This window comes from Bos indicus, chromosome 16 (assembly GCF_029378745.1).
Source record: "Bos indicus isolate NIAB-ARS_2022 breed Sahiwal x Tharparkar chromosome 16, NIAB-ARS_B.indTharparkar_mat_pri_1.0, whole genome shotgun sequence".
Classification (NCBI taxonomy): domain Eukaryota; kingdom Metazoa; phylum Chordata; class Mammalia; order Artiodactyla; family Bovidae; genus Bos; species Bos indicus.
In genome coordinates, this window is record NC_091775.1 from 38,551,891 (window position 1) to 38,573,038 (window position 21,148).

Consider the following 21,148-nt stretch of genomic DNA (forward strand, 5'->3'; position numbering starts at 1 on the left):
ACACACTAATACCAGAAATGCAGGAGAAAAAAGAGCTTAGGGGAAAATACTAGGGCCAGATGACTCTGAATCACAATCTAAAGTTAAAATTACTTTCTATATATAATGTTTAATATGGAAAGATTCATTCTGTATATTAGGAAAATATTTTATTCAGAAAATTTCAATTATCTGGATTATTAACTAATATGAAATATATTTCCTAATGAAGCTACTTAAATGAATTACTGCTATTATAACTTTTTTATTCAGAATTATCTTAATCGGGGGATAATATGTATACTTTTTATCAAAATATTCTAACTTGAAAATGGTGAACATGGACTGTTTCAACATAAGTTACCATGTCATTTTTATTCTCCATAAAAATGCTGAGTTTCTTCAAAAATGACACAACTAGAATAAGCAGCTCAAAATTGTCCCGATCAAGAGCCTTCACCAGCATGTGAACTATGTTCTTGTTCCTCATCTTCAGCTCTGTACGTGTATCCTCAGCAAGATTCAGAAGCAAATAAAGGGCAACTGGAAAAATAAAATAAATGAGAGTTAAATAACTGGCACGTCGAATCAACAATTTAATAAATCATTTCTACTCACTAAAGTGACAGATGTAGTTCTAAGAAGATAATGTTATCTTTAAAATTTTAACTAGCTATTCATTAGAAAATTATTAACATTGATATATATGCTATAATAAATAAAGCATATATATAATAATATTTTTATGATGTTGAGAAAGACACAATAACCAAAATAAGACTATGATTCCTACCTTTTTCAAGATAAACGTTTCATGGTAATCAAATGTCAATTAAAGGTACATAATAGAAAATAATAAAACAGGAAAATAGAGAAAAATAATTTTATACATGTGGAAAACAAGGTAAAATTTCAACACACAAGGGCTGCTGTGTTAAAAAAAATGTACAGTATAGCCAGAGCTGAATTTAAGGATGTAAATGCTAAGTCGCTTCAGTCATGTCCAACTCTGTGACCCTATGGACTGTAGTCTGCCAGGTTCCTCTGTCCATGGGATTCTTTAGGCAAGAATACTGGAGTGGGTTGTCATGCCCTCCTCCAGGGAATCTTCCCAACCCAAGGACTGAACTAGCCTCTCTTACATGTCCTGCATTGGCAGGTGGGTTCCATATCACTAGTGCCACCTGGAGAGCCTGAATTTAAGGATCTTATCCCTATTTTTCATATTCATATGGGTCTTGCCCCAGTAGTATGGAATAATTAGTTTTAGACTAAATGCTGCTCATGTCCAAACTAACAAATCTTAAGAGCAAGATCAAAAAGGATTAAACTGTTTCCAAGTAATCTAATTATGCCTCAAAATAAAGCTCACAAATATTTATAGGAATAAAATAATATTCATCACCTAACAATGAAAATTTCACATAGTCCCGCCTCCAATCAAAGATTATTAACCATTCAAAAAAAGCAGGAGGGACTTCCCTGGTGGTCCAATGGCTAAGATTTGGAGCTCCTGTTCAATCCCTGGTCAGGGACATAGATCCTGAATGCCCCAACTATCATGTGAATCACAGCTAAGACCCAGCACAGTCAAATTAATTAATTACCTAATTACTTTTTAAAAAGCAAGAAAACACAATATATAAGGGGAAGAAAAATCATCCAGTTGAAAGTATCCCAGAACTGACACCACAGTTAGAATGATGGAACAGGAATATTAAAAGTCATATAACTGTATTTCAAATGTTCTAAAAGTTAAGTAGAGACATGGAAGATATATATAAAGTTAAATCAAATGTCTAGCAATGAAAACTGCAATACCTGAGATTTGTATACTAAATTGAATTAATGGTAGTTTAGAGACTGGAGAAGAAAAGATTACTGAAATTAAAGACAAAACTAAAAACTATTCAAAATTAAACACACAAAGAAAAACAACAGCAAAAATGTAAAGGTATCAGTGAACTATGGAACCAACTTCAAGTGACCTAATATAACTGTAATTGGAGTCCCTGATTAAATAATAATTGGTAATTTTTCAAATTTGATAAAAAATATAAATCCACATTCCCAATAAGGTCAGTGAAATCTAAGAATAAGAAACATGAAGAAAGCTACATCAAAGTGAAAGTGAAACTCACTCAGTCATGTCTGAGTGTGTCTTTGCGGCCCCATAGACTATGCAGTCCATGGAATTCTCCAGGCCAGAATACTGCAAGTGGGTAGCCTTTCTCTTCTCCAGGGGATCTTCCCAACCCAGGGATTGAACCCAGGTCTCCCACATTGCATGTGGATTCTTTACCAACTGAGCTATGAGGGAAGCCCAGCTACAATATAATTAAACTAGTCAATATAATTAAACTAGTCAAAACAAAAAAATGGCAACAAGTATGTATGTGAATGTTCAGTTGCTGAGTTGTGTCTGACTCTTTGGCATTCCCCAGGCAAGAATCCTGGAGTGGGTTGCCATTTCCTTCTCCAGGGGATCTTTCAGACCCAGGAACTGAACCTACTTCTCTTGCATCTCTTGCATTGGCAGGTGGATTCTTTACCACTGAGCCACTTACATACCTATCAATAATTACTTTAAGTGCAAATGGACGAAAAGCTCCAATCAAGACATGCAGTGGCTGACTGGATACAAAAACAAGACCTATACATATGCTGCCTACAAGAGAATCAGTTCAGATCTAAAGCCACAAACTGACTGAAAGTGAGAGGATGGAAAAAGCTATTCCATGAAAATGCTAACAAAAAGAAAAATGGAGGAGCAACACTTATATCAGATAAATATACTTTAAGCCAAAGACTATAACTAGAAACAAAGGAGGACATGACATAATGATACACGGATCACTCCAACAATAAAATACAATTTTAAACACATATGCATATGGAAACACAAAGACCACAAACAGTCAAAACAATCTTGACAAAGCACAAAGTTGGAGACATTCCACTCTCTGATTCCAAACTATACTACAAAGTTACAGTAATCAGAACAGTATGGTATAGTACAAAAAATGGACACACAGATCAATGGAACAGAACACAGAGTGCAAGAATAATTGTCCATCTATGACAATGAAGGCAAGAATATACAAGTGCTAAAGATGGCTTTTTCAATAAATAGTATTAGGAAAACTAGACAGCTACATGTAAAAGAATCAAACTGGACTACTTTTTCACACCATATACATAAACTCAAAATAGCTTAAAGGCTTAAATATAAGACATGAAACCATAAAACTCCTAGAAGAAAACAAAGGCAAGATGCTCTATAACATCAACCTTAACAATAATTTTTTGAATATGTCTCTTCAGGCAAGGGAAACAAAAGTAAAAACAAACAAATTTGAATACAGCAAATTAAAAAGCTTTTACACACCATTGGATACTATTAACAAAATGAAAAGGCTGACTACTGAATGAGAGAAAATATTTGCAAATGACATATCTGATAAGAGGTTAATATCCAAAACATATAAAGAACTCACACAGCTAAATATAAAAAAATCAAGCTCAATTAAAAAATGGGCAGAGGATCTGAATAGAAAATTTTCCAAAAAACACATACAGATGGCCAACAGACACATGAAAAATGCTCAACATCACTAATCATCAAGCAAATTAAATCAATACTACACTGAGATAACACCTCACACCTGTCAGAATGGCTATTATCAAAAAGACAACAGATAAATGCTGGCAAGATGTGGGCAAAAGTGAACCCTTGGTGTACTGCTGAAAGGAATATAAATTGGGTTCAGTCACTCTGGAAAACAATATGGTGTTCATCAAAAAGTTAAAAATAGACCTACAATATGATCCAGCAATCCTACTTCTGGGTATACATCCAAAGGAAATAAAACCATGATCTCAAAGACAGATTTGCACTTCATGTGTACTTCAGCATTATTCCTAACAGTTGAAATATGGAAGCGACCCTAGTGTCTATAGATAGATGCATGGATACAGAAGATGAGAAATACACATTTATATAAAATATAATATATGCTTTTGAACTGTGCTGTTGGAGAAGACTTTTGAGAGTTCTCTGGACTGCAAGGAGTTCAAACCAGTCAATCCTAAAGGAAATGAGCCTGAATATTCATTGGAAGGACTGATGCTGAAGCTGAAACTCCAACACTTTGGCCACCTGATGCAAAGAGCTGACTCCTTGGAAAAGATGCTGATGCTGGGAAAGACTGAAGGCAGGAGGAGAAGGGGACGACAGAGGATGGGACGGCTGTATGGCATCATCAACTTGATGAACATTGAGTCTGAGCAAACTCAGCGAGTTGGTGATGGACAGGGAAGCCTGGCGTGCCGCAGTCCATGGGGTCGCAGAGAGTCAGACACGACTGAGCGACTGAACTGAACTGATAATATATATGAAATATATACTATTATTTACTTACATATGTTATACGTAACATATATATACAGAATAGGATATTATTTGTTAATAAAAAGGGATGATATTCTGATTATTTGAGTCAACAAAGATGGATCTTGAGGGCATCTTGCTAAGGAAAATAAGTCAGACAGAGGAAGACAAACACTGTAGGTTCTCACTTATATGCTTTTACATGGAATGTAAAAACTTTGACTTCACAAAAACAAGTAAACTGATGGTTACCAGAAGCTGTATTGTGGGAGAAATGGGGAGATGGTATTCAAAGAATACAAACTTTCAATTATAAGATGAATAAGTTCTGGGATCTAATATACAGCATGGTGACAGGTGAAGATACTGTATTGTATACTTGAATGGTGCTATGACAGTAGATGTTAACTGTTCTCACCAGAACAACAACAGAATGGTAATTATGTGAGATGAAGGATTTGTTAAGCAATCTTATGTGGTGAACATTTTGGTATATATACTTGTATCAAACCATTACACTGTATATCTTAAACTTATACAATGTTTGTTATATGTCAAGTATATCTCAATAAAAACTGAGTGAAAAATCAATAGTCAGCTACAAAGCAGTAATTTCTTATAAATGATATAAGATTTTGCATCTTATCAATGGCTGAGAAATCATATTATTAAACTGTTAAACCTCTCAACAAACCCTAGAAAGATGAGACTATTTTTTATTAAAGAGATATATCTTGAAAAGTTTTACACCAGTTTCCTAAGAAAGCAACAAAATTGTCACCATATAAGAAACATATGGTAGGGTTTGAGAAACAAGATTCTTATTACTGAAAAGGCCACATATTGGATTAAAAACCCTTTATGATTAAAACAATTTCAAGAATGTAATTTATAGATTTAAGAACTGAATGGGGCCTTTCGATGGAAAGATAGCAGAGTGAAATTTAAAACATTAATATCAATGCTAAAGACAAGATTTTGTAGCACATTAAGATTCACTGAATTTTCAATTATTCTGACATTAGCTTTATTCATCTGACAAACATAAACTAAATGTACAGTAAGCACTCTGTTGCATTCTCATTGCTTAGGTATTCATACCTCGTAACAGCTGTTCCTGTTTTACCACAAGCCCCTGGTATTTTTTAAATGTTTTTTCATAATCTTTTCTCAAGGTTTGGTTTTCAGGGTCTTCATCAAGTAAACAAGTTAAGGATCATCCATATTCAATGAAGCAAAGTAAACCTACTGAAAAACACTATGAAAAACTATTAAATTTTATGTGCAATTTTATCCAGTTATTTTCTGCAACCAAGAGTTTAATTAAAATATTCTTCTCTGCACAATAATTGTGTTAGAATAGAACTTCTTAACCTAGGGTTCAAGGATGTGCTTGCAGACCTTGGGTAAACACATGTTTAGGCTTTGCCAAATACATAAATCCTCAAAAACTGTATGCATTTTACAAATATGCACAAGTCTCCAACTTTCACCAGATTAAAAACTGGGTCCATGAACCAAAAAGGTTACAGCCTTAAAGAATGGTTTATTTGATAAGGATAGTGAATTCTACTTCAGACAGATGTCTAGTATACTCAAAGGATATTGATTAGATCTAAAGCTTGTTAGCACCCTCTTCAGACTACATACAAAAATAAAATATACCAAAGCGAGAGAAAAACATTTTAAAATTATATCTTATAACCCCAAACAGTCCCCTGCACATCTGCAGAGATAACCAATTACTGCAGTATGACTTCAGGATCCCCAAGCATTCAAAAACATCCCCTTTGTTGAATGCTACTTGCATGACAACACAGTTTCCCCCTCAATTTTTGGAAATTTTAGGTACATTCAGCAAACTTGGGACTCAAGAAATTACCTATGGCCTCTAGGATTATTAAATTATCCACATGGGTTAAGTCAATACCAATCTAGATGTCAGAAACTTAGAGCACACACAGAAAATTTCTAAACCTGTGCAGATCCTAATTAAGAAAAGTCAAATCTCTGTGTGTGTGTGTGTGTGTGTGTGAGGGTGTATTTTTATAGTGACTTGGGGATCCCACCAAGGGGAGGTAAAAACATGAGATATTGGGCACAACAGAAACAATATTTTTATTTTTTAAAAGAGATCAATAAATTTGGGGTTCAAAAGAAACTGACTAATACAGCTTGTTCATCTGCAAAACATATCATATGAAGACAGATATGAGTAAGTCCGGGCCTTCAATTAAAAATTACAGTTGTAAAAAAAAAAAAAAAAGAATTACAGTTGTAGGGGAAATATGATCAGTATCTTTAAATATAAGGAATGGGATATTGAAGAGAATATCCTTATTCTATATTGCTTCAGTATGCAAGACTAGAATCAAAGAATAGAAGCTATTGGGAAGTAGACTTTGGTACACTAGGCAAAAGAGCATTATAATGAGTAGAATGCCAAAACACAGAATGAGTTAAAGAATAAGCAGTGACATGTTAAAGAAGAGACTAACAATCCATTGGTAAGGAAGTTGCAGAAAAGATTCTTGGACTGAATTATAGGTTAAAACTGATAATTTTTCAAGGTTCCTTTCATGGGTTCTATGATTCTACAGGCATCTCAAATCTGTATGTATTTTTAAAAATAGTTTTTGCACTTAATTAGAAAAAATAGAATTTAAAACTATGTTCTTCACCAAAGTCACACTCATTCCAATCAAAGTCACCTTATTTCACAGAGAGAACTACATAGGCCAACAGTGGTGAGCCAGACTTCAGCTTACTAAATGGTCTTAGGGGACATAATAGCACAGCCACTTAGAAACTCACAAATTCAGTTATCCAGGACAACTATTATTTATTCCTCTAGCTTATCACCTAATCAAAGTTGTAAAAAAGATCAAAACTATATGTGAAAATATATTCATTCTGTTAATTTTAATCTTCATCTTAACCTTCAATACACTATTGCATTTTTCCAAGTAATGTGAGTGACAAAACAAAATCCCCTCTATTCAAAGCTCACAAGCAACAGCAGTGGGGTGAAATGTTGCTTCAAAGGATATCAGCTTTCTTCTTCTTAGAAAGTTCTTCTTGCCAAAGCTCATGTCTTTTTAATTCATGATCAATGATATTCATACACAGAGCTCCAATTTTATAGTGAGTGATAAGTCCATGAAACTGAGAAAAGCTTTAAAGAAGAGTTTTTAGTATGTATTTAAAGGAATACATTTTGAGGCTTCAGGAAATCTGTTTTGGATGAACACTGGTACAAACAATGTAAAATAGACTTTACATACATATTTTAATAAATGAACATACTCAGAGTATACTAGGAAGACTCAAAATTGTGAAATTACTTTAAATGTATTTTAAAATACAATCTTTACTTGAAATGAAATTATTTTTAAGTTAAAAATTGAACAAAATGCGTTTTTGCAACTAACCACCATTTTAAATATTTAGATATCCTCAAAATAAAATTTCAGACTACCACTGAACAAAACTAATAATATAACAGTACTATTATTGATGCCAGGAAATAAACTAGTTAAGTATTAACAATCAGGTTTTATATGTTTCTTAGGCACTTTACTCATCCAAGTACTTATTCAGTAAATACTTATTTGCTAATGCTGGCACATTTTTAGAACAGAGGCAAAAAATTCCCTAGAATTTCTGAAAAGTCAGAAACTTTTCACATTGCCTCAATAAGCATCCTTCTAAAGAATAAATGTCTATAAATGATATACATGAATACATAACAGGAACGCATCTGCAAACATATACAGTGGATATACACAAGCACAGCTGACCCTTGAATCATGCAGTGACTGGGGTGGTCAACTCTCTGCATTATCAAAAATGTACATATAACTTATAGTGGGTTCTCCATATTGGTGGTTCTGCACAAATTCAACTAGTACCTTCATATAGTATGGTGGTACGTATTTAGTGAAAAAAACTACATACAAGTGGACCTGTGCAGTTCAACCCCATGTTGTTCAAGGGTCAACTGTATATAAAACAATAACACTTACTTGCACTTACTCTAGGTCAAGCTTTTTTCTAATATCTATCTGAAAAGGCTGCTACTATTACTTTCCAAAATTAGATGTGGAAACTGAGCATAGAAAGGTTAAGTAATCTAACCAAGACCACACAGCTAAAAACAGCAGGATTTGGATTCAAATTCAGAGAGTCTATTTCCAAAGCCCATAACTCTTAAACTTTATACCATTGTATTATCCTACTGCACATGCACATGCTTGGTGAATGCAGACCGAAAGAAAGACAGAACAACAAAGGGGACAGAGAATGGAAAATAGTTGAGAGGCAGAGCACTGTTAGACACATACAGAGACCGAGAAAACTAGTGATCTACTATTTAAAGCAATGACACAGACAGAGAGAGAAAGATATATCAGAACTTTTATTTCCTAATTTTTACACTTACCTGGAAAAGCAAAAGAAGATGTATATTATGTTTGTAGCTAACTCAACACTTTGTTTCCAGTCTTCCCTCAGGACTCTTGCTAATGCACCAAGGGCAGTATCTAAAGAAAAAGGGGATGTACAAAAATGATCACTCAGAATCAACTCTGATAGAAAGGGTAATTGGTTTTAAATGTCTACTTATCAATAAATTACAAAGCTAAGATAGAACTGGGACAAAAAGTAGGATGCTTCTTTCCAACACAGAAAGCTATTTTAAAAATTTAAATACTAAAACTCACAACATGCAACTTTAAGTCTATTATCATAAACAGAAAAATAAAATATAATTTAAACAAAGTAACAAAATAAGAGTACTATGAATGACAAGAAATAATGAAGAGAACCATTTATTTCTTAATTTTCATTTCTATTTGCAACTGCAGTGCCAGGTTTTTAAAATCTGATTTAATGTGTTTGTAAGAAAAAAAACTAGCTTAAGTCTAAAAAAAAAATGAGCAGTTTATAGCAAGATAGCACTAGCTTCACTGAAGCAAATTAATAATCAAACAAAACTTATAAACTGAAAAATAAGTCTAATGTTTTAATGTCATGTTAAGCTAATGCTAACAGGCATAAATAGAGCAAAAAAATCTTCCCCAAAACTTCAGGCTAGACTGATAAACATCCCTGTTAGGCCTTTCGCTTTAAAATGGTAAATTAATGAATTGATTAATGAGAATTACTATACATTAAGTAAACATACAGTAATGCGACTACTTTCAAATTAGTATTGTTCATGACTGACTTAAAATCATTAAAAATTGAAACATCTGTGTCTTATATAGAGATCATAATTCAACTTTCTATAACAGGCATGCAGGATATATTGTGAACTGTATTATCAGTATTTATTATGCTGATAAAAGTAGTTTATTTGAGCTTTCTGGCCATTCACATTATGGAACAACAAGAATTCACTATATATTGTAATCCATTTAGTGAGGATTTTTTCTGCAAATTGAAAAATATCCTATAATAACATTTCATGGTATTATTCATATTCATACTCATATTTATATTCATATACCAGAGCACTGGTATAATACAGGCCTTGAACAAAATTATTCTGAAGTCAAATAAATAGATAATATGTAAAAGCTTTAAAAAGTCTTAATAAAGATCTGGTTTAGCTTTGTTTAATCATGTATTACCAAAGGCATTTCATCATGATTAATCCAGAGGATTCAGTACTTCTTAGAATATACTTTGGAAAATGATGTGCTATAATGTCATGAATTTAACATTTTTATTTACTGAGGAATAGAAAAATGTCTAAAAAAACCTACAGCTATGGGAATTATTTACAGGTAATGAAGAAATAAACCAGAAGAAAATAGAAAGCTTACAAAATATCAAAATTAACCCCAAATTAATTTATAAGTTGAATGTAATCATAATTAAAATTTCATTATGATTTTCTTAGAGAATACAATAAAGTGATCACTAAATAATATATAATAAAATGTATAAGACCAGCAACAACACTTTCAAAAAAAAAATTAACACACTGAAACATGTCTCCTACTTATTCTAAAACTCTAGTCAAAGTACAAAATAAAACATACCAAAAATAGAATGATATTGGAATGGAAATGATCAAATAGATAATAGAAAAGAAAATAGAGCATCAAAACACACCTATGAATATATCAGAGCAGTACCTGGCACAGAATAAGCTTTCAAGAAGTATCTACTGAATAAAAGAATGGCCAGCCTATATTAATAATAGAAAAGGCATTCCAAATCTTTGGGAAAAGAAGGAGTATTCAATAAGTACATTGGAATAACTGGCTATAAAACATGGAAAAAAAATAAAATTACACCTCTACCACTCACTTTCAACAAAAATGAATTCCAGGGCCAAGCACTTCTGGAACAGTAGACTAAGGACCTCCAAAAATCCACTTTAAGCAAATATAATACTGGTAAAACTTTTCAAAATCAACTTTTTTTAGATCTGGAAATCAAGTAGTTTTGTGACAATTCGAGAAGAATTTATCTGAGAAATAGGCTGACTTGGTAAAAACAGTGAACTCTGTGGCATTTCAACTTGCCCTAATTCCATCCCCTCCATGCAACTTTGTGGAAACTTTGAAAACCAAGAGCATCGTATTTGTGAAAAACAGTAGGCCAGTAGCAACTGGAGGAGAGAGAACAGTGTGGTCCTCCCCCAAGTCACACTCCGGTGAATTATCAATACCTGATACATCAGGACGCTTGCTGAAAAGCTCCATTTCTATGGGTTGGCTTTATTTAACCTGACTCAGAGATTGCTCTTACAAACAACCTTAGTACCAGGGCATTTGCTGAAAACTACTAGTAGCAACATTACAGCTACGTGCAGCAGCCTAGCCAATTGGAATTAACAAGAGGCTGACCAAAACACTTAGAAAAGAAAAACTGGGAAATAAGATACTCACAGGTCTTTGAAAGCCTCCAACATACTCCTGGCAGTCTAGAAGGTCAGGCATATGTGCAGGAATGGCCTCATGTCAGGGAAAGCCCTAAAAAAGCCTAATCTCTCATCTCTACCCAACCTTGACACAATATTCAAGCAGCAATTAAAGGCTAAGGTTTGTAAACTACTTGCTTGAGCGCTGAAGACATCCTCCTGCCCATACGTTCATACCCAGAGCCCTTCACCAAAGGTTAGGACACTAGGTTCCAGGCATTTAAATAAATCTTTATCAAATCATTATTCTGAAAGAGATGGGAATACCAGACCACCTGACCTGCCTCTTAAGAAATTTGTATGCAGGTCAGGAAGCAACAGTTAGAATTGGACATGGAACACAGACTGGTTCCAAATAGGAAAAGGAGTACGTCAAGGCTGTATATTATCACCCTGCTTATTTAACTTCTATGCAGAGTACCTCATGAGAAACGCTGGGCTGGAAGAAGCACAAGCTGGAATCAAGATTGCCGGGAGAAATATCAATAACTTCAGATATGCAGATGACACCACCCTTATGGCAGAAAGTGAAGAGGAACTAAAAAGCCTCTTGATGAAAGTGGAGAGTGAAAAAGTTGGCTTAAAGCTCAACATTCAGAAAATGAAGATCATGGCATCTGGTCCCATCACTTCATGGGAAATAGATGGGGAAACAGTGGAAACAGTGTCAGACTTTATTTTGGGGGGCTCCAAAATCACTGCAGATGGTGACTGCAGCCATGAAATTAAAAGATGCTTACTCCTTGGAAGCAAAGTTATGACCAACCTAGATAGCATATTCAAAAGCAGAGACATTACTTGGCCAACAAAGGTTCGTCTAGTCAAGGCTATGGTTTTTCCTGTGGTCATGTATGGATGTGAGAGTTGGACTGTGAAGAAGGCTGAGCACCAAAGAATTGATGCTTTTGAACTGTGGTGTTGGAGAAGACTCTTGAGAGTCCCTTGGACTGCAAGGAGATCCAACCAGTCCATTCTGAAGGAGATCAGCCCTGGGATTTCTTTGGAGGGAATGATGCTAAAGCTGAAACTCCAGTACTTTGGCCACCTCATGCGAAGAGTTGACTCATTGGAAAAGACTCTGATGCTGGGAGGGATTGGGGGCAGGAGGAGAAGGGGATGACAGAGGATGAGATGGCTGGATGGCATCACTGACTCGATGGATGTGAGTCTGAGTGAACTTCGGGTGTTGGTGATGGACAGGGAGGCCTGGCGTGCTGGGATTCATGGGGTCGTGAAGAGTTGGACACGACTGAGCTACTGAACTGAACTGAAACTAACTGAGCAGAGGCTTCAGTGACTGCATGGACAAATAATACAGACTTTATAGAATCAATCCAGGAAAATCATTAAAAAAAACAAACAGTAAAAATAACAAGCCCAGAAGGAAGTGGAATTCTGATTTCCAGAGTTGCTACAATATTATTTCAATAACAATAACAAAAATACAATACAAAGAACAAAGGACAGTATATCCCAAACTCAAGGAATACAGCATTGAATACAAACAATCCAGGAGGAAGCTCACATTCTGAATGTATGAGTCAAAGATTTTAAGTCACTATAAATATATTTAAAGAACTAAAGGAAATCATGTCTGAAGAATTAAAGGAAATAACAAGAAGGTATAAGAATGTTGTCTCACCAGAGAATATCAATAAGGAGATACAAATAATATAAGATGAACCAAACAGAAATTCTGAAGTTGCAAAGTTCAACCTCTGAAATGAAGAAGTCATTACAAGGTCTTAACTACAGATGAGAATTAGAAAAAAAAAAATCAACAAGTACAAAGGCAAGTTGATTAAGATTATCCAGTCTTGAACAGAAAGGAAAAAAAAAATGAAAAATATTAAGAGAGCTTCAAAGCTCTATATGCTTTGAAGTCCTATATGACATCAACAAGCTTACTAACATGGGAGTCCCAAGAGAAAAGTATATACAGAGGAAAGAGCTGAATAAATACTTATGAAAATAATGGCCCAAACTTTCTAAATTTGATGAAAAACAATTTGCATATCCAAGAAGCTCCACAAACTCCAAGCAAGATCAGCTAAAAGATATCACCACTTAAACACATCGTAGGGCTTCCTTGGTGGCTCAGATGGTAAAGAATATGCCTGCAATGTAGAAGACTTGAGTTTGATCTTGAGGTCAGAAATATCCCTTGGAGAAGGGAATGGCTACCCACTCCAGTATTCTTGCCTGGAGAATTCCATGGACAGAGGAGCCTGGTGGGCTACAGTCCGTTGGATCACAAAGAGTCCATAGTCAAACTGGCAAAAGCAAAAGGCAAAGGAAACATTGAAAGTAGCAAGAGAAAATCAATTCAACACGTTCAAAGGGTCCCCAATAAGATTAACAGCTGGTTTCACATCAGAAACTACAGAGACATAAAGCCAGAGGGATGACATAGTCAAATTACTAAAACAAAACAAAACAAAAAACCTTTGAGAATTTGTTGTTAGCATTATGAGAAATACAAAAGAGATTCCATCAGGCTGAAGTACAAGGACATTAGAGTATAACTTAAATCCACACAGAGAAATAAAGAGCACCAGTAAAGGTAACTCTCTCTATCTAAAAGACATTATAAACATATTTTTAACTGTACCATTTTCTTCTGATTTTAAAATGCATACATCAATAATTATATTTCTTGATGACAGGCTGATAATATATACAGATGTAATATGTATGAATTAATAGTATAAAGATGTGGGGTGGGAATAGAAGTATACTGAAGAAAAGTTTTTATGGACTATTAAAATTATATTGGCATTAAGTTAAATTAGATTTTTAAAACTTAAGTTGGTATCTGTAATCCCAGGGTAATTACTAAGAAAGTTAATTCAGGAAAACATATAATAGTAAACTAATAACAAAAGAATTAAAATGGAATATAAGAAAATATTTCACATAAAAGAAGGCAGTCATGGAGAGACAGAAGATCAAAACAAGATAAACAGAAAACAAACAGAATGTTAGATGACAATCCTACTTTATGAGTAATTATTTTAATGGTAAATAGAATAAACATGCCAATCAAAAGGAAGATTATTCAAATGTATTAAACAATATGACCCAACTCTATATCCAATTTACAACAGAAACACTTCAAATTCAAATACACAAATAGGGTGACAGTTAAAGAATGGAAAAAGATAAGGGGGAAAAAAGACAATAGACTGAAAGTAACTATTTCTAAGTACATAAAAGAAAAAGGATATATATCAATAGATGACACTTTAACAACATGGGTTTGAACTGCACACAGGTCCATTTATACTTGAACATGGATTTAAATTTATGTATGCATGTGTCCACCTGGGCAGTTCAAACTCATGTTGTTCAACGGTAACCTGTACATGACCCATGGTTGGTTGCATCCACAGATGTAGAAGAAATGGATATGGAGGACCAACTATGGGACTTGAATATCTGCAGATTTTGATATCTTTGGCAGGCCCTGGAATCAATCCCCCATGGATACTGAGGGATGACTGTATATATACATATATAAAAAATGGATGTATATTTATATGTAAATATACATATATTCACATGTATGTATAAATACAAACTCCACAGGGTAGGAATTCCAAAAGTCTAGTGACATGAGAAAAACATTGAACTCATTAGAAATCAGGTAAATACAACTTAAACCCAAGAGATACTGTTTGTTAGCAACAACACAATGGCAAAAATGTTTAAGTTTTACAGCCTTCATATTCCATGGGTCTGGAAATACAGTGGCATAAACACTTTGGAGGACAATTCAACAATATCCCTAAGACATTACGACCTGTATTTCTGTATAACCTTTGTTTCTGTTTACACACTAAAAAACCCCCTGGTTTGTGTATATAAATAAGAACAAAGATGTTCACTGAAGTTTCCTATTGGAAAATTTGGAAATTTTAAGACCTAATTTAAAAATCTAATAACCATCAATAGGGGAATGGCTAAAGAATATGTATATAACTTCATAAAATACAATAATCAAAAGTAGTTCAAAACTAATTAACATTGTATGTAGCTATATGCTGCTGCTGCTGCTAAGTCGCTTCAGTCGTGACCAACTCTGTGTGACCCCATAGATGGCAGCCCACCAGGCTCCCCTGTCCCTGGGATTCTCCAGGCAAGGACACTGGAGTGGGTTGCCATTTCCTTCTCCAATGCATGAAAGTGAAAAAATAAAGTGAGGTCGCTCAGTCGTGTCCAACTCCTAGCGACCCTGCAGCCCACCAGGCCCCTCCGTCCATGGGATTTTCCAGGCAAGAGTAATGGAGTGGGGTGCTATCGTCTTCTCCAGTGGCTATATGCATGTAATCTCAAAACATTACTGCATGGAGAAAAAATTACCAAGTAAGAAGTATGATATAATTAACATAAAAATTCACTCTATATTTTAACACAGGAAAAAATCCTCTACATATATATGTGTAAAAGTATGGAAAAGATCTGGAAGAATGAACTCCAAATTCCTAACAGATTATAGAGTAATGGTCAAAGGGTTTTTAACTGTAATACTCTAATTCCTTAAAAAGAATATATGAATATATGAGTTACACAATTTATAAAATATTTAAAATGTACAAATTTCCTAACTGGAATATTGGTAATATCCTATGACTCTCTGGACAGATCCCAGGATATTTTATCCAAGCTAGAAAGTACTGACGTGCACTGAACCACCTCCATAAAAGGAGTTTGGCAATAGATAAAAAGGTATTATCATGTGATGGAAATCAGATCATAATGATATCTTCTATATTTTAATTTTGGCAAAAGTATAATCAGAAAATTATAATAATTCTATAGTAGTATAAATGAGAAAGAAGGTTTTAAGAGTATTGTATCTCCTTTTTCTTTATTACCTAGCACTTCTAGTGAAAAGAAAGCAAATACATGGCATCAAAGTCAAGCTAAATGAAATTTAAAAGAGTACTATTTTTGGCTGTGCTGTTTAAAAAAATATTGGAACTGTAATTGAATGAAAGCATACATGTGCAATTGTCAAAAGTCTGATTTTATATCCTAATTGAAAGAATAAAAAGTCTTCCAGAATACAAGAAAATAAACAGTACCATTAAGACTTTATTTTTCTTGTTTAAATTATTTGTCCATTCTCCAGAGAATATTTAAACATTATGCCCACATGTTAAGAAATCTGAGTAAGAAGGGAAGTAATAAAGAGCTGGAAAATAATTGCATTCCTAAGTTTGATATAAATAATTTTAGCTTACCTCTCTATTATAATAATTTAAAAATCATATTCACAATAATTTTTAACTTTAAATATTTATAGATATAAGTCTATAAATTCTACCATTCAGTAGTAGTTCTTCCAAGTTATCAGGATTTCGAGCAAGCTGTAGGATCAAAGCAGAACCCCGAACCTTGTCAGGAATATCTTCATATAATAACTCGATGTACTCATCCATGTCATTAATGTTAGCAACTTCATCAATCTGAAACAAAGGAAGAGGAAGGAAATACTCTAAAAGAACAGCAGCACTTAACAGAGTTGTCAAAGGAATGATAGTTTGTGATCAATATATTGCCCTTGACAATGAGACAAGTTTTCAAAGGACTCAGAGTAGCAATCTTTTTGTACATAGTAGCAATCTTTTTATACAGGGAGAGATTAGATCTTTGGGTGATGGAACTTCAATATGAAAATAGTCATAAACCATATGATAAAAACGGGATGTAAACAAACTCTAAAATTGGCCTATTTATATTAACAAAGTATCTTAAATGTAATGTAAAATAGTTTCTACCATAATATATTAAACACTATTTTAAAACACACTGCAATAAGAATAGCTAATACTTTTCACAACTTATCAAAATAAATTGTCTAAAAAACATACCCAATAATTTTTCCTTTATTAAATATTTATTTTCTATCTTTTTTGGGAACTTTAAGTTCAACCACTTCTAAAAATTCCACCCTTGTCTAATGTAACTGTATGAACTACTGATGGTAAAAGCATTACCTTACAATCAGTTCTCTATCATATAAAAATACAGTCTTACCTCCATTCCTTCAAAAGGAGGTGGATCTTTAGGCTTGCTTGACTTCTCTTTTTTTTCTGTAAAAAGATTTTGTTTTAATGAGAAGAACCAGGATTTTGGATTTCTGGCTAATTTTTATTTTCAGCAGCTGAGTTTAATTCTAGCTAAGCTGGGGATCTTAAAATGAATAATTTATGAGGTAATCTTTTTCCAATGTATAAAAAATGCTCATCTATAATACATTTGTTCTAATGAGGATATCCAGGAGAGTTTAATAAAATCTATACATAATCTCCAAGTTATGTTAGGTGGCAATTTAGCTTCCTCATTGTTTAACAGTTTAGGTATGTAAATAGCCAGATTTGTCAACAAGAAGCAAAAAGTCTATTTTGTTTTCTTTTTTTTTTCCTAATTCACATTTAAGGTGAGAACAGGAAAATCAAAAACTAATGAATTAGGTAATAAAAAGAGTAAAATTAAAATTAACAAAGAAATTGGAAAAGAAATAACCTGGATAAAGTTAAGAGGCTAAAATACAGTTGCTGATTTTTTAAACAAAATTAGGTCCATAAATTAAAAGGCAAATGTTTAATATTTGTGCTAATTTAATCCTCACTTGCTCCCAAATGGATTAAAGAGGCATTAATAGTGCTGAACATAACTTTGAGTCATTTGTTATGTTGAATTATTTGACTAATAGCAGAACTTCGTATGCTAAAAAGAAAATAAAAAAATGCTTCACTGATCTGATCTGGATCAAAAACCTAAGCAATGACTGTACATTAAAATAAGTTCAAGTAATATCAAATTTTTGATTCTAAAATTAGCAAATGCTTTACATATAACAGGAATTACTCCTGATTGTTTTTGGAGGAAGGTAGCCAGTCTAAACAAAGTTATGTTTTCTCAACAGCTAGATTTTTCCTCAAACAGATAATTTATTATGATAGTAGTTTTAATAAATAAAGAAAAAAAAGACTTATGGTAAAAAGTCATATAATCAAAAACTACTACAATTTTATTTTAACCACATTTAGGGCTAGGTTTCTGGCTTTGAAATAGTGAATATCAAGTAAAAAGAAAGAACATAGAATCATTTCTAAAAATAAATGATATATGCAATAGCATAGCATTTCATATATGTCTCCAAACATTAGTATCTATATAGAGAAACAATGATTTGAATTTATGATAATATGAAAATTTCCTCATATTACTCTAATTTCTGGGGAAGGAGGTAAGAAGACTGATTTACCCTGAAAACTCAGTGAAAGGGTTCTCATTAAAGATATTTTGTTATTTTATTACAAATGTCCTCAAAATTGTATTAATTTAGCATTAGGAAAGATTAATTTTAACTATATTGTACAACCTACAGTAAGAACACACACATCTTAAAAGCACAGTATTTACTTTTCTCATTTTGAACTTAACTTATTGAAGATATTATCTCTTATCATCCAGTAACACTGTTACAGAAATAGTCTATCATAAAGTAGTTAAAATGTTTAAATAATATTTTCCTTATAGCACTTATTAATAATTAATAGGTATACAGCTAAGTAGTTGGAGTGCCAGCTAAGCAGTTGGAAACAATCAAGTTCGAAATGTTTATTGTTGCTTTTAAATAAATTCACAGCTATTCAATTCATTCAACAAATATATATTGATCATATAATGTGTGCTATATATTGTATACAAGGCTAACTAATAAAAGTACATATTAGGCACAAGGTATTTTATTTGCTATGGATGGAGAGAAATTACTGCTTAATTTTTTTAAAGTGCAAATAAATTTTCTCTTTCATTTTTTCTACTTAATACAATCAAAACTGAAGTATAAGCTATGTCAAGGGTGCCATATCTAGAACTCAGGAATGATAAAAGAAAGATATACGTAAACTTAATAAGTGAATTGAAGCGAAAGTCGCTCAGTCATGTCCGACTCTTCATGACCCCATGGACTGTCCATTAATAAATACTATGAAACAGAATAAGTAACAACTGATTAATCTGAGATAACTTTCCATTTAAATACCTGTACTTTTGTTTTGAGCTTGGACATTGGAAAATGTCTTCTATAAATAATCAATTACTTAGCTCTAATTTTAATGAATTTATTCTTTTATGAGGCAATTAAAGATAGAAGAATAGTAACAATAGAGATGTTTAGGAATGAAAAGGTAAGTTTTCCTAAGAAAGATTCACCAAACATACGCATATCACAAATATTTTAACACTTAAATACTTTAGTAATCCAAATTATCAATTAGTCGTCAATAAGAAATATAGAAAGTATAAATAAGTTGCTCAGGTGGAGAAAACAGGTTTCCAGGCCTCAATTCTCCTCTTTTATTATTCCAGAATATGAAAGATATTTGCTTTTTTATTCTTTATTTTATCATATGTGCGCACACGCACACACACACACACTCAGTATAAAATAGATCATTTTGTAAGCCTGGAATACTAGTATGTTTGTTTATTCTTTCATTCCCTTAGTCATAGCACTAACAACAACAACAACAAAAACCATCACCATTTAAATATCAAAAGTACAAACTATAGTCAAACAACTCTGGTTTTCTTTTGTTTTTTTCATTTTTTAATTAATTAATTTATTTTAATTGGAAGCTAATTACTTACAACATTGTGGTGGTTTTTGCTATTTTTTTGTTTGGAAGAATTTCCTGGTAGCTCAGGGGTTAGGACATGGCCCTTTTGTTGCCAGTGAACTGAAGTGAAGTCGCTCAGTCATGTCCGACTCTTTGCGACCCCATGGACTGTAGCCTACCAGGCTCCCCTGTCCGTGAGATTTTCCAGGCAATAGTACTGGAGTGGATTGCCATTTCCTTCTCCAGGGGATCTTCCCAACCCAGGAATCGAACCCGGGTCTCCTGCATTGTAGACAGACGTTTTACCGTCTGAGCCACCAGGGTTTTTGCTACGGTTTTGCGTTAAAAAGTTAGTTGTTCTTCTACTTACCTTTTCCTGACGTTGAATCACGGCGGTTCTGGAGATAGTACAACAGCTGTTCTACTTCATTTAGCTTTGAGGGATGAATGAGTTTACATTCCTCAACCACCTTCCGTGCCAGGGAAGTTATATCTGTGTTGGCATTGAGACTCTTAAGACGGATGCTGCAGGCAAATCAGAATTTTCCAACTCAGTTATTATTAAAGTAAGTAACAATTTAAACAATATTTCTTTTAAATAAATAATTTATAAAATATTTAAATGTACCTGACATAGTCTCTTTTAGTAACATATAATAAAGTATAAGATATAGCTAGACTTAGAAAAAAACGCAAAACAACGATTTTCCTCAAATTGGACAAATGAGATAACAAAAGGAATGGTAAAGTCTACATCTGACTCATCTAGGGAGGATAGCATATCCAGAGACCAGTTATAAAATAGTCTTTCTGATGTCATATATATATATTTATACCATATAAAGTTTTTAGTTATTATTAGATATGAAAATCCATAGTGACAAAAATAAATCATTTTCTTGACCATATTCACAGTCATAGTTTTCAGTTAAGGACAGAACACAATTTGATTATTCTGATGGAAATTATGCAGAAGGAAAAAAAAAGTAGGATGCATTTTAAGACTTATATGAGGAATGCTGAGGAACAAATGAATATAGTTATATTTGTTAGTATATTAAAAAAAAAAAAAACAGGTTCTTCCTCCTTTTTAATTTAGTCCAGGAGATTCACTGCAAGATGAACAAGAAAAGGTTGTTCAAAATCTGGAAACAATTGCCAATTTACATGGATTCATGACAACAAAGAAAGCTACAAGGACAAAAAATG

General features: G+C 33.2%; 1 protein-coding gene across 4 annotated transcripts in view; it reads right to left on the minus strand.

Annotated features, from left to right (window-relative positions):
- KIFAP3 (kinesin associated protein 3) overlaps positions 1–21,148 on the minus strand; it is a 150,829-nt gene that overhangs the window by 97,738 nt on the left and 31,943 nt on the right. For all 4 annotated transcript variants that reach the window (XM_070768131.1, XM_070768130.1, XM_070768132.1 and 1 more), the window contains exons 3-9: positions 20,310–20,464; positions 17,346–17,401; positions 16,633–16,774; positions 8,811–8,910; positions 7,420–7,544; positions 5,471–5,569; positions 344–522 (exon numbers count right to left, since the gene is read on the minus strand). In XM_070768131.1, the coding sequence (XP_070624232.1) occupies positions 344–522; positions 5,471–5,569; positions 7,420–7,544; positions 8,811–8,910; positions 16,633–16,774; positions 17,346–17,401; positions 20,310–20,464 (856 nt within the window). The remainder of the gene's footprint in view (positions 1–343; positions 523–5,470; positions 5,570–7,419; positions 7,545–8,810; positions 8,911–16,632; positions 16,775–17,345; positions 17,402–20,309; positions 20,465–21,148) is intronic.